This window comes from Scyliorhinus canicula, chromosome 4 (assembly GCF_902713615.1).
Source record: "Scyliorhinus canicula chromosome 4, sScyCan1.1, whole genome shotgun sequence".
Lineage (NCBI taxonomy): Eukaryota > Metazoa > Chordata > Chondrichthyes > Carcharhiniformes > Scyliorhinidae > Scyliorhinus > Scyliorhinus canicula.
Genome location: NC_052149.1, coordinates 23685171 through 23699543, shown reverse-complemented (window position 1 = coordinate 23699543; position 14373 = coordinate 23685171). Strand labels below are relative to the sequence as shown.

General features: G+C 55.2%; 1 protein-coding gene across 3 annotated transcripts in view; it reads right to left on the bottom strand.

Annotated features, from left to right (window-relative positions):
• Positions 1–14373, bottom strand: part of LOC119964420 (very-long-chain enoyl-CoA reductase-like) — a 146429-nt gene that overhangs the window by 14958 nt on the left and 117098 nt on the right. For all 3 annotated transcript variants that reach the window (XM_038793869.1, XM_038793870.1, XM_038793868.1), the window contains 2 exons: positions 13721–13824; positions 8758–8873 (listed from right to left, as the gene is read on the bottom strand). In XM_038793869.1, the coding sequence (XP_038649797.1) occupies positions 8758–8873; positions 13721–13824 (220 nt within the window). The remainder of the gene's footprint in view (positions 1–8757; positions 8874–13720; positions 13825–14373) is intronic.

Here is a 14373-nt window from a genome sequence, read left to right as displayed (position 1 = left end):
ACCCTTGGCCCCGCCCATGGCTCCGCCCATGGCCCCTCCCACTACCGGAAGTATAAAGTACTGCAGACGTAAGCCCTGCTCTCAGTTCCTCTGGTCGCAGGCTGGCTCAGTTGTAAGACTATTAAAACCACAGTTTACTTCCAATCGTGTCTCTAGTGAATTGATGGTCACATCAGCCATCAAGAGTTAACCCTAAACAATGTCAGCTGCCCACAGTCTCAAAGTCAAGGAATGGGCTGAAAACTCTTGGGTTCAAGGCTAATTGCCTGGGTACACGGGGATCGAGAGGCACTGGGTTTGCTTGTGTGCCAGTGCCTGACAGTCAGGATCCATTCACTCCCAACGTGGACCTCACTATTCTGTTGACCCTGCCCATTAGGGATGTGCAAACATCTATCCCTCCTGTCAGAACCCCCAGAGATATAGAGAATAAGGGAGGGGAGAAACAGATGGGAGGCCAAAGGCGGCTCTGACTGTGTGAGGGCGTTGGCAGAGGCCAGTATGAAATGGGCATGGGAGGTTCCCTGAGCTGTGAGTGAGTGGGAACCACCGACCGGATAAGGTGTGGCACTGCTGGCTTCCAGGTCCTGGAGGCCAATGAGTCAGGGGAGGTAGTGATGTTATCCGGCCTGACTGTCTCTCTCCCTCGCAGCTAACTGAGTGATATCGGTGTGGAGCCAGTGGAGCTGCTATTCTTCTCATCACAGCTCTGGAGGAGCACTGATTCCAGCAGCAACTAACAGAGGCACCCAGGGAAGACCCAACAGCAGGAGACCAGGGGGCCGGAGGGCAGGTTCAGGGGCTAGAGGCCGCACCAACCATACAGGGGGCATGGTGGGGCAGGAAGAGACCAGGAGTGTGCAGGACCCAAGTGTTCTTCATGGAGCTGTTGGACAACATGTGCCATAGGAGACTTCACCCCACCCGGGAGACTGTGCCACATCCTTGCTGACTTGCTGCCACTTGGCAGAAGAAGATACTCACTCCCTGTGGCCATGAAGGTCATGGCAGTCCTCAACCTTTACACAGCGGGGTTGTTCCAGGGTTCCACGGGTGACCTGTGTGGCATCTCGCAGGTATCCACCCATCAATGTATCCATGAGGTCCTCACAGATGCACTCTACGCAAGGGCTTTGGACTTCATTCATTTCCACTGAACCAGGCCCAGAAACATGAGAGGGTTATGGGATTCAGCACCATAGCTGGTCTGCCACAGGTGCAGAGGGTAACCGACTTCATCCATGTCACTCTCTGTACCCGTGGCATCAGGAATTCCCCTTCGTAACAAGGACACAATTTCACTCCCTCAATGGGCAGCTGGTGTGTGACTATCAGATGCGATTCATGCAAAGGAGCGAGCATGACAGTTACATCCTCGGGCAATAGCAGATCCCCCCACCGGGCCGGGGAATCGCGGGGGGGGGTCAGTGTGAATCCCGACCCGCCGCCCCCCCCACCGGGCCGGGGAATCGCAGGGGGGTCGGTGTGAATCCCGACCCGCCGCCCCCCCACCGGGCCGGAGAATCGCAGGGGGGTCGGTGTGAATCCCGACCCGCCGCCCCCCCACCGGGCCGGGGAATCGCAGGGGGGTCGGTGTGAATCCCGACCCGCCGCCCCCCCACCGGGCCGGAGAATCGCGGGGGGTCGGTGTGAATCCCGACCCGCCGCCCCCCCACCGGGCCGGGGAATCGCAGGGGGGGGTCGGTGTGAATCCCGACCCGCCGCCCCCCCACCGGGCCGGGGAATCGCGGGGGGGGGGTCAGTGTGAATCCCGACCCGCCGCCCCCCCACCGGGCCGGGGAATCGCAGGGGGGTCGGTGTGAATCCCGACCCGCCGCCCCCCCACCAGGCCGGGGAATCGCAGGGGGGGAGTCGGTGTGAATCCCGACCCGCCGCCCCCCCACCAGGCCGGGGAATCGCAGGGGGGGGGTCGGTGTGAATCCCGACCCGCCGCCCCGACGCCGGGCCGGGGAATCGCAGGGGGGGGGGTCGGTGTGAATCCCGACCCGCCGCCCCCCCACCGGGCCGGGGAATCGCAGCGGGGTCGGTGTGAATCCCGACCCGCCGCCCCGACACCGGGCCGGGGAATCGCAGGGGGGGGTCGGTGTGAATCCCGACCCGCCGCCCCCCCACCGGGCCGGGGAATCGCAGGGGGGGGGTCGGTGTGAATCCCGACCCGCCGCCCCCCCACCGGGCCGGAGAATCGCAGGGGGGGGTCGGTGCGAATCCCGACCCGCCGCCCCCCCACCGGGCCGGGGAATCGCAGGGGGGGGGTCGGTGTGAATCCCGACCCGCCGCCCCCCCACCAGGCCGGGGAATCGCAGGGGGGGGTCGGTGTGAATCCCGACCCGCCGCCCCCCCACCGGGCCGGGGAATCGCGGGGGGGGGTCAGTGTGAATCCCGACCCGCCGCCCCCCCCACCGGGCCGGGGAATCGCAGGGGGGTCGGTGTGAATCCCGACCCGCCGCCCCCCCACCAGGCCGGGGAATCGCAGGGGGGGGGTCGGTGTGAATCCCGACCCGCCGCCCCCCCACCAGGCCGGGGAATCGCAGGGGGGGGTCGGTGTGAATCCCGACCCGCCGCCCCGACGCCGGGCCGGGGAATCGCAGGGGGGGGGTCGGTGTGAATCCCGACCCGCCGCCCCCCCACCGGGCCGGGGAATCGCAGGGGGGGGTCGGTGTGAATCCCGACCCGCCGCCCCGACGCCGGGCCGGAGAATCGCAGGGGGGGGTCGGTGTGAATCCCGACCCGCCGCCCCCCCACCGGGCCGGAGAATCGCAGGGGGGGGGTCGGTGTGAATCCCGACCCGCCGCCCCCCCACCGGGCCGGAGAATCGCAGGGGGGGTCGGTGCGAATCCCGACCCGCCGCCCCCCCACCGGGCCGGGGAATCGCAGGGGGGGGTCGGTGCGAATCCCGACCCGCCGCCCCCCCACCGGGCCGGGGAATCGCAGGGGGGGGTCGGTGTGAATCCCGACCCGCCGCCCCCCCACCGGGCCGGGGAATCGCAGGGGGGGGGGTCGGTGTGAATCCCGACCCGCCGCCCCCCCACCGGGCCGGAGAATCGCAGGGGGGGGTCGGTGTGAATCCCGACCCGCCGCCCCGACGCCGGGCCGGGGAATCGCAGGGGGGTCGGTGTGAATCCCGACCCGCCGCCCCGACGCCGGGCCGGGGAATCGCAGGGGGGGGTCGGTGTGAATCCCGACCCGCCGCCCCCCCACCGGGCCGGGGAATCGCAGGGGGGGTCGGTGTGAATCCCGACCCGCCGCCCCGACGCCGGCTGCCGAATTCTCCGGCGCCATTTTTTTGGCGGGGCGGGAATCACGCCGCTCCGCGATGGGCCGAGTTGGCCGCCCGTTTTCGGGACCTGGCTTTGCGGGTGGCCTCAGGGGGCGCGGGGGGATCTGGGGCCCACCAATCTGCGGGCGGGTCTGTGCCGTGGGGGAACTCTTTCCCTCCGCGCCGGCCGCTGTAAAGCCCCGCCATGGCCGGCACGGAGAAGAAACCCCCTGTGCATGCACTGGGATCACGGCAGCGGCATGCGCCACAACACGCTGGCGCTCCCGCGCATGCGCCGGCCAGCACAGGCCCTTCAGCGCCGGATGGCGCGGCGCCAACCCCGCCGGCCTAGCCCCCGATTCCACACTGGCATCATCAGCCAAGCCCTCGTGGGACACCCTCAGCGCCGGTACGCCCCCCCCCCCCCACCGGAGAATCCCGGCCAGGGTGTCCCACGAGGTCTCGGCTGATGATGCCAGTGCGGAAGCCAGAGGCCACAGCAGAGCCCCGGTACAAAGCTCACAGTGGCACCCGGTCTGTGATAGCGGTACATCGGCCTCCTACATGTCCACTGCCTCAACAGGTCCCGGTGGGGCCCCTCACTGCAGCCCCCAGAGGATCTTCCACATCCTGGTGGTCAGCTGTGTCCGACATAACCTGACTCTGCAACGGGGCGACAACCTTCATGAGGAAGACGTGGGGGAGCGGTTTGTGCCCTGGGATGAGGAGGGGACTCAGGAGAGTGTTGAGGAAGCGGCTGCTGAGGATACGGAGAATGGAGGCCAAGCGGAGATGAGGGTACACATGGGTAGGTGGGCCAGAGATGCCCTCATCGTCGCCCGCTTCATGAAGTAGGACCAGCACGTTGTCCAACTGCACAATACCTCCCCTCCAATCCCTCGCAACCGGTGGTTTAAGGTTGCAGATATCTAACTCATTAGGATTCTGAGGGGTGGAGAGAGTTCTGGCTGACCATTCAACGCAGGAGGGTGATGACACCTCGCAGCGAGGAATAGTCTGTGACGCTCCTCAGCTATTGCTAATGTCTGACTCCTGTCTGTCTGCTGCCAGCTAACTCTCCGGCTCTTATCTCAGTGAGTGATTCAGTCCTACATTCCTTTGCCCCTTAGCTCCAGAGGGGGATTAGGGGCGGGATCTCGGGCAGTAATTCCCAACGTGAGCTGTGAAGACCGTCCCAAGTGTGCCGCAAAAAAAATTAGAAATGATTCAAAATTCATGTAGTTAAACTAAAACTAACATTCACCTTCAGCTGTGTAGTTGGCATCTCCAAGACCCAACGAATCTTGGGCCTCCCACGTGTGCACCGGCTGGGAAAGAGCCGCACACGGTTGGGTTAGATTGTTTTATGTTGGCCGTGCGCCTGACCAATGGGACTTGAAGCTAAAAACAAAGGTTTCAATGCACCTTAATCAGAAACTGAAAAAGAGGTCGAAAACCCTGGGAGAAGCGAGAGAGACAGGGAGAGGTATAAAACAAACAGGAGAGAGGGCAGGGAGAGGTATAAAACAAACAGGAGAGAGGCAGGGAGAGGTATAAAACAAACAGGAGAGAGAGACAGGGAGAGGTATAAAACAAACAGGAGAGAGGGCAGGGAGAGGTATAAAACAAACAGGAGAGAGAGACAGGGAGAGGTATAAAACAAACAGGAGAGAGGGCAGGGAGAGGTATAAAACAAACAGGAGAGAGAGCAGGGAGAGGTATAAAACAAACAGGAGAGAGGGCAGGGAGAGGTATAAAACAAACAGGAGAGAGGGCAGGGAGAAGTTAATAAAGTTCCCAGTAAGGGAAGGACAGAGAAATAGGAGGTGTGCCTCTAAATGTTTTTACCGTATAGGGGTGAACCATGGCAGAGAGAAGGTTGGAAGCACTGATCTCGGGTTCACGGATTGATGCCCGAGTCCTATCACTCCGAATAAAACATTCACAACGAGTGGGTCTAACCATCCAGCTGACATTGAGGGTCAGTGAAAAAAACTGCGTCCAGATGGGGAGAACCACTATGCCACTGGGAGGGGGGTTAAAGAACGTGAGGCATTAAGGTGGTGAAGAACAATTATATTTAATTCAATTACATGTGCAAATGTTACAAGTGATGATGATCCCCAACCACCTGTGCCTAACTTCACCACTGCCCACACTGTGCCCCTATAATTCCGTACACTTGCAAACCCTCCCATTATGTCTGGGTGCGTTTCCAGGATAGACATTCAAGGTGGAGGTAACCTGCTGTCTTCCACACCCTTTTGCCTGAGATTCCCTTGGCGGGTGACCTCTGGAAGGCCCTGGCCTACTTTTGGGTGGAACTGGTTTTGCCACATTGGCCTGTTCTGCCCACTGCACCTGAGTTGCAATAAAGAACAAAGAACAAAGAACAAAGAAAATTACAGCACAGGAACAGGCCCTTCGGCCCTCCCAGCCTGCGCCGATCCAGATCCTTTATCTAAACCTGTCTCCTATTTTCCAAGGTCTACTTCCCTCTGTTCCCGCCCGTTCATATACCTGTCTAGATGCCTCTTAAATGATGCTATCGTGCCCGCCTCTACCACCTCCGCTGGTAAAGCGTTCCAGGCACCCACCACCCTCTGCGTTAAAAAATTCCCACGCACATCTCCCTTAAACTTGCCCCCTCTCACCTTGAAATCGTGACCCCTTGTAACTGACACCCCCCACTCTTGGGAAAAGCTTGTTGCTATCCACCCTGTCCATACCTCTCATAATTTTGTAGACCTCAATCAGGTCCCCCCTCAACCTCCGTCTTTCCAACGAAAACAATCCTAATCTACTCAACCTTTCTTCATAGCTAGCACCCTCCATACCAGGCAACATCCTGGTGAACCTCCTCTGCACCCTCTCCAAAGCATCCACATCCTTCTGGTAATGTGGCGACCAGAACTGCATGCAGTATTCCAAATGTGGCCGAACCAAAGTCCTATACAACTGTAACATGACCTGCCAAATCTTGTACTCAATACCCCGTCCGATGAAGGCAAGCATGCTGTATGCCTTCTTGACCACTCTATCAACCTGCGTTGCCACCTTCAGGGTACAATGGACCTGAACTCCCAGATCTCTCTGTACATCAATTTTCCCCAAGACCCTTCCATTGGCCATATAGTCCGCTCTTGAATTTGATCTTCCAAAATGCATCACCTCGCATTTGCCTGGATTGAACTCCATCTGCCATTTCTCTGCCCAACTCTCCAATCTATCTATATTTTGTTGTATTCTCTGACAGTCCTCCTCGCTATCTGCAACTCCACCAATCTTAGTATCATCTGCAAACTTGCTAATCAGACCACCTATACCTTCCTCCAGGTCATTTATGTAGATCACAAACAGCAGTGGTCCGAGCACGGATCCCTGTGGAACACCACTAGTCACCCTTCTCCATTTTGAGGCACTCCCTTCCACCACTATTCTCTGTCTCCTGTTGCCCAGCCAGTTCTTTATCCATCTAGCTAGTACACCCTGAACCCCATACGACTTCACTTTTTCCATCAACCTGCCATGGGAAACCTTATCAAACGCCTTACTAAAGTCCATGTATATGACATCTACAACCCTTCCCTCATCAATTAACTTTGTCACTTCCTCAAAGAATTCTACAGTATTAGGTTTGTAAGACATGACCTTCCCTGCACAAAACCATGCTGCCTATCACTGATAAGTCTATTTTTTTCCAGATGTGAATAGATCCTATCCCTCAGTATCTTCTCCAACAGTTTGCCTACCACTGACGTCAAGCTCACAGGTCTATAATTCCCTGGATTATCCCTCTACCCTTCTTAAACAAAGGGACAACATTAGCAATTCTCCAGTCCTCCGGGACCTCACCCGTGCTCAAGAATGCTGCAAAGATGTCTGTTAAGGCCCCAGCTATTTCGACCCTCGCTTCCCTCAGCAACCTGGGATAGATCCCATCCGGTCCTGGGGACCTGTCCACCTTAGTGTCTTTTAGAATACCCAAAACTTCCCCCTTCTGTATGACAACTTGACCTAGAGTATTTAAACATCCATCCCTAGCCTCATCATCCGTCTTGTCCCTCTGCTTTGTGAATACCGATAGTCTCAGGAAGGGAAGATTCAGATTGGCTGGTCACTCCCAGGCCCCGGGATGTGCTCCAGTGGATCCTCCACCCTCCAGGTGCTCGTGGGCCCCTGCATCACTACATGGGACGAAGGGGCAGCTGGAGTGAACTCCAAAAGCCTCAACGTCATCTACCACTGCCAGTCCAAGAGGTCCACTATTGACTGAAACATGCTGTTGAAGCCCTCAGCCAAGGTCCTCCGGGACTGAGTCATGCTTCAGACATCTCCTGTCATCGATCTGACCTCTTACACCAGGCTTTCTACTGCGGACGCTGCCCTTGCTGTGTTGGCCCTGGTACCACCCATCGCCGGCAACAACTCCTGCGACTGAAAGATTTGGGACTCCTCCATTCAGCCTTGTAGTCGTAGGGGTGCCATTGGCAGATCCTCCTGGTATTCCCGGTCCTGCTGTTGCATCTCCAGCAACTGAGGGACAAACATGTCCAGAGGCACAGCACCTGGCTGGGGAACAGCTGAGTCCTGGGATCCAGCCGCCCTCCGACTGCCCGGTCCCCGGATCGCAACTTCCTCCAACACAACATGCATCAGAGGCTGTGAGGTCAATCCATGATACAGCTACACTTCCTGCAGCCTCAATCTCCAAAAGCAGGATCTTGGACCCCAGAAAGCTTTCACACACAGTTAAAGGTCAGAAGTCACAATGCAAGGAATGGACAGTTCTTGTGGTGTTAGTTGGAGGCGATAGTGTCGGCCAGGACATCGGGGCACCGCACTATTCCCGAACTCCCAGAACAAGATGGAAAGGGACACAGTTTAACATTCCATCTGAAGAATAACACCCCTGACAATGTGGCACTCACTCAGTACTGGACTGGAATGCCAGTTTAGATTGTGAATCCATAGAATCCCGACAGTGCAGAAGGAGGCCATTTGGCCCATCGAAATCTGCATCGATCCTCTGAAAGAACACCCTCCTGAGGGCCACTCTCTGCCCTATCCCCCTAACCCCACCTAACCTGCACATCTTTGGACACTGAGGGGCAATTTATCCCGACCAATCCACCTCAGCTGCACCTCTTTGGGCTGTGGGAGGAAACCGGAGCACCCGGAGGAAACCCACGCAGACACTGGGAGAAAGTGCAAACTCCACACAGTCACCCGAGGCCAGAATTGAACCCGGGTCCCTGGTGCTGTGAGGCAGCAGTGCTAACCACTGTGCCACCATGCCACTCAACTGAGGCTCAAACCCAATGGTTGAAGGCACGGCCTCCAACAGCGGGGCGAAGGAACTTAACGAAAGTAATTGAGCTTTAAATCCGCAGCCAAACTCAGATGATGGTGGGATTGCACCGTGCTGGAGCTTGTTGTGGGCTAAACTAATGGCGTGCATCCTAAACCAGTTTACTTACTGCACCACAGTGTGAGGGCTGCTGGTAAATTCGTCCTCTTCCTCATAGATAAACGGCAGGCGACAATAGAAGAGCAGGTAGATAAAGAGTGGGCCTGCGTACTCAGTCAGGAACACCTACAGTCACAGGACGACACACAGGTACATACAAATGGCAGCTTAACGTGATGATTGGATAAAATACAAGGTAGACACAAGACAAAGGAGTGAAAGGTTAATGGGGGATGCAGACAGGTGAGTGGAGATGAGACCGCAATCAGATCAGCAGTGATCTTCTCGAGGGGCTGAATGGCCTACTTCTGCTCCAAGGTCCTAAATTCCTACGCTAAACATTGCTTTTCCTTCAGTAGCTGCCGTGTGACATTATTTCTATGAGAACCCAGACTGTGAGTTTTATCTGGCCTGTTGGCAAAGCAGCTTTAAAGGTGCATCCAATTCTATCCACTCCTGTAATCTGCACACTGATATTACCCACTGGTTCAAAAATTATCCCTTTATTTAATCAGATGGCACCGAGGTCAATGATCCATTACTCATGGAGTCATGGAGTCATACAGCACAGAAATGGCCCATCGGCCCATTGAGTGTGCACCAGTCAAAAATAACCACCTAAATATTCTAATCCCATTTCCTAGCACTTGCCCCAGAGCCCTGTCTGCCTTGGCATCGAAAGTGCACGTCTAAATACTTCTTCAATGTTATGAGGGTCTCTGCCTCCATCACCTTTTCAGGCAGCGAGTTCCAGACTCCCACCACCCTCTGGGTAAAACGATTCTTCCTCACATCCCCTCTAAACCTCCCGCCTCTTATCCTTAAATCTCTGCCCCCCAGTCATTGATCCCACCACCAAGGGGAAAAGTTTCTTCCTGTCTATCACATAATTTTTTACATCTCAATCATGTTCCCTCCTCAGTCTCCTCTGCTCCAAGGAGAACAATCCCAGTCTATCCAATCTCTCTTCACAACTAACAATCTCCAGCCCAGACAACATCCCGGTAAAACTCCCCCGCACCCTTTCCAGTGGGATCACATCCCTCCTATAATGTGAATTCCAGAACGCGACACAACGCCCAACCAACATGTTGTACAGTTCCAGCGTAACCTTCCTGCTCTTAAACTCTGTTCCTCAGTTAATAAAGGCAAGCATACCCTGGGCGGGATTCTCTGGTCGCCAATGCCAAAATCGCCATCGGCGATCGGCCGGAGAATCAGCGTTTGTGCCAAAATCGGGGGCGGCGGCGCTTTCGCGATGCTCCGCTGCCTGAGGCCCTCACCCCGATGCAGCAACCCAACCGGCCGAGTTCCCGGCGGCCTGGGTCTCTGATGCTATTATTTGTCGGGAACTCGGTGTGGCAGCTGCGGTCTCAGTCCAGCGCCGCCACAATTGGGGGAGAGCCGATCCGCGGGCAGGGGGGTCTATGGCAGGGGCTGGGGGGCACTGATGTGGGGGTGGTCCGAGGCCACGAGCCAGCCAACAGTGGCATTATTTGGCAGGCCGGGTCCACGCACAGCTGGCGCCATGTGGCACGGCGTGACTGCTGCAGGCCGCATGCGCGGCCACGGACCCGGCAATTCTCCGGCCGTATCGGCAGCTGGCACTGGGTGCTCCACGCTGCCACCTGGTGGCCCCCCACCAAACGGAGGATCAGTGGCCATTTTGCGCCGAATTGTCGGTGGGAAAACGCCACCGTTGCCACGCCGACGTTAGGACATAGCCTGGAAATTGGAGAATCCAGCCCCCCATGTCTTCTTAACCACTGTATCCACCTGCTCTGCTACTTTAAGGGACCGGCTGGCATCTTCAGCCTTTCCTCTTTGTATAAATGTTCTCATGTGCTAAATCTTAATAAATGAACCCAGAACCTGTTCACCCAATCCCTTATGAGCGAGTGGCGCATTCATATCATTACAAAAACACAACAGGATCAAGTCAGAATTCTCCATTTACAAGGATTCTGCTCCAACACTGAAGACCTCCCCATTGCATTGAGCAAGGAGCTGGGATCTGGATGGACACTGAACCCACAACAACCACCCCACCCCCCACACATCCCTCTCTGACTCCCCGCCCCCACCCCCATCCATCATCACTCAGCCCCTCCCACTTCCTCAATTTATCTACAACCCTTCTCTGCTCTTCTCCAGCTTTCAGGCTACCCGGTCTCATTGAGAGGAACAACAGGAGGCCATTCAGCCCTCGAGCCTGTCATGGCTTATGGGTAACTTACATGTAATGTACATATTCCATTGCCCCATAATCCCTCAATATCTTTGGTTAACAAAGATCTAGCAATCTTAGACTTAAAATGACAGTCAGTCGACACAATATCAACCAGCAGAAGCGTTTCAAGCTTTTACCAACATCTGTGTGCAGAAGTGTTTCTCAATTTCACTCTTGAAAGGTCTGTCTACTGTATAACCTTTACACTCTACCCTCGAGACCGAGACCCCCAAACCAGCAAGAAATGTTTGCCTCTATCATATAAATTTCTCTTAATATTTTCAAATTGCAACAAATTATCCTTTAATCTTCCCGACTCCAGGGAATACTATAACACCATAAGGTGAATAAATAGACCATTCGGCCCATCAAGTCTGCTCCCCAGTCAATGAGATCACGACTACAATGGGCGACCCCTTACTCTGAGATTATGCCCTCTGGTCCTAGACTCTCCCACAAGAGGGAACAACCTCTCAGCATCTAACCTGTGAAGCCCCTGAGAATCCTATATGTCTCAATAAGGTCGCCTCTCATTCGTCTAAACACCAATGAGTACAGGCCCAACCTACTCAACTTCTCCTCATAAGAAAATTCTTCCAATATACCCTTATTTGTGTCATCTCCCATCAGAATCTAACCCTTGGAGTCCAGGTATCTTTCTAGTAAATCTGCCTTGCTCTCCCTCCAGGGCCAACATGTCTTTCATCTGGTTTGGTACCCACAACTGAACACAGTGCTCCTGGGGTTGGTTTAGCACAGTGGGCTAAATAGCTGGCTTGTTCATGTCATAGAATTTACAGTGTAGAAGGAGGCCATTCGGCCCATCGAGTCTGCACCGGCTCTTGGAAAGAGCACCCTACCCAAGGTCAACACCTCCACCCCATCCCCATAACCCAGTAACCCCACCCACCACGAAGGGCAATTTTGGACACTAAGGGCAATTTATCATGGCCAATCCACCTAACCTGCACATCTTTGGACTGTGGGAGGAAACCGGAACACCCGGAGGAAACCCACGCACACACGGGGAGGATGTGCAGACTCCGCATAGACAGTGACCCAAGCCGGAATCGAACCTGGGACCCTGGAGCTGTGAAGCAGTTGTGCTAACCACTATGTTACCGTGCTGCCTCAAGCACGTTCTTCATGCAGAACAACACCAGCAACGCGGGTTCAATTCCCATATCAGCCTCCCCGAACAGGTGCCGGAATGTGGCGACTAGGGGCTTTTCACAGTAACTTCATTGAAGCCTACGTGTGACAATAAGCGATTATTATTAGTCGGTGTGGTCTGGTGTGACGGTCTGCTGTGCATCAGAATATGCGGCGTTTGCTCGTCATTGCAGGGTCTGGCCACTGGGTGGCTCTCTGGACCGCAATATTGATCTTCTTGGCTCCCGCTCTGCCATATTCGATTCCTTCTGTTATATTATTTTATTGATTAATGCTTACACTTTAGTATGTAAATGGAATTAGCTACTGTCACCACCTCCACCTCCCGCCAGCTGAGGTTTGTCCCCAGCATTTCTTTCCAGCCGCCTCTTAGGCCTCCTCATTCCGGAGATTATCCGGGTCCCTCCCTTGGAACACGTCCATTCAAGATGGTTCCTCTAGTTATTTAACAAATGGTGGAACATTAGTTTTAAATATAGGTAAATATTTGTTTTAGTTCACTGAGGATTGGTACCCACTGCCTTTAACCCCAGCCATAAATACTTGTAGTGCCAATTCCCTCCGCAGAACCACCTCACACTCAGGCTCAAAATATCTGCTCAATAACAAGAATTATCACAAAATAAATACTCCTGTCACCCTCAACATGGTACTGCACGTAAGCTCCACTTTCCTCCTCTCCGTTCTCCATCCCCATCCACAATCCACCCCTCCATTCTTTTATCTTTTCATCCCCTCATCTCTCCCCACTTGCATCGTCTTCTTCCCCCCTTCCCCGTCTCCCCTCCCTCTCACCCTTGCCCCTTCACTTTCACTCCCGGTTACTTCAGCATTGCTGTCTTTTTTGTTCTTTCTTTCTGCTCCCCTCTTCCTGTCCTCTGTTTTGTCCAGAACCTTGCAAGTTGTTCTCAAATGCCTGTCCATATCCCCTTTCTCCCACATTATTCATGGGATCAGCTTCCGCCACCGTCACAAGTCCAGATCTCCAGCCAGGGATTTTTATTTTGCTGGCATTCTGCCTGAATTCTCATTTCTTGCCAGCAGGGACAGGAGTTCCTGAACATGGAACACATCAATGGCCCGGCTCGATAAAGGAACCACTCAAATTCCTGCCGTTGAGCAGGAACGAAGACCCAGCAGCCAAAATGTCCATTGGTTGGCACACGGCTTCTCCTGTCTCTAATGTCATTGTAGTGTGTCCCTTGTTTTCCCACTTCCCACCATTTTCCCTCCTGCTCTCCATTCCTTCCCGCTGCGGCTACCCACACTCCCTGCTCCCTCCAACCCCTGCGTTCCCTCCTGCCCTTGCATTCCCTCCGTCTTCGCATTCCCTCCTGCTCATCCCTCCCTTCGATGTCCCCCTCCCCCCCACTCCCCCCACTTCCCAGGAAGCAGGAGGGAATGGTGAATGAAATGGCACACGGGAGGTAGTGGTGTGATAGAGGGCGAAGGAAGCGACGAGCAGGAGCGGCGGAAGGTTGAGAGGGTGCGGCGAGGGGGGTGATAGAGAGGGAGAAGAATGTGGGGTACATTTCTCTGTATTTGTTAGCTCAATCAGAGGAATACTCACCGTGGTCCAGCCTACTTGTGGACCCAAATCTTTGAAGTAGAAGGTCGCAGTCGTGCCGACTGGGAGGGTCTGCAGAATTTCTTCATCGCGTACACACTTTCCCTCTGAAAATGAAAAATGAAAATCGCTTATTGTCACAAGTAGGCTTCAATTAAGTTACTGTGAAAAGCCCCTAGTCGCCACATTCCGGCGCCTGTCCGGGGAGGTTGGTACAGGAATTGAACATTGCTGCTGGCCTGCTAGGTCTGCTTTAAAAGCCAGCGATTTGGCCCAGTGAGCTAAACCAGCCCCTTGGAATGAACCTCTGTGGAATGAACCATAAGACCATGAGACAAAGGAGCAGAATTAGGCCGCTCAGCCCATCGAGTCTGCTCCGCCATTCAATCATGGCTGATATGTTTCTCATCCCCATTCTCCTGCCTTCTCCCCATAACCCCTGATCCCCTTTGTGGTGAATGTAGAAGCACTAGTAATTCACCAGTATATTGTGTTGCATTATGCCATGCCATTAACCCTGTGGGCTCCATCTATGGGCCACTGTGTAGCTTCACCCACAGGGGGAGATGTGGAGCATGTACGGGCTCCGCCCATGGCTCAGCCCCTTATAGGAAGTGTAAGAGCAGCAGACCTGCGGGACCGCCTTCAGTAATGTA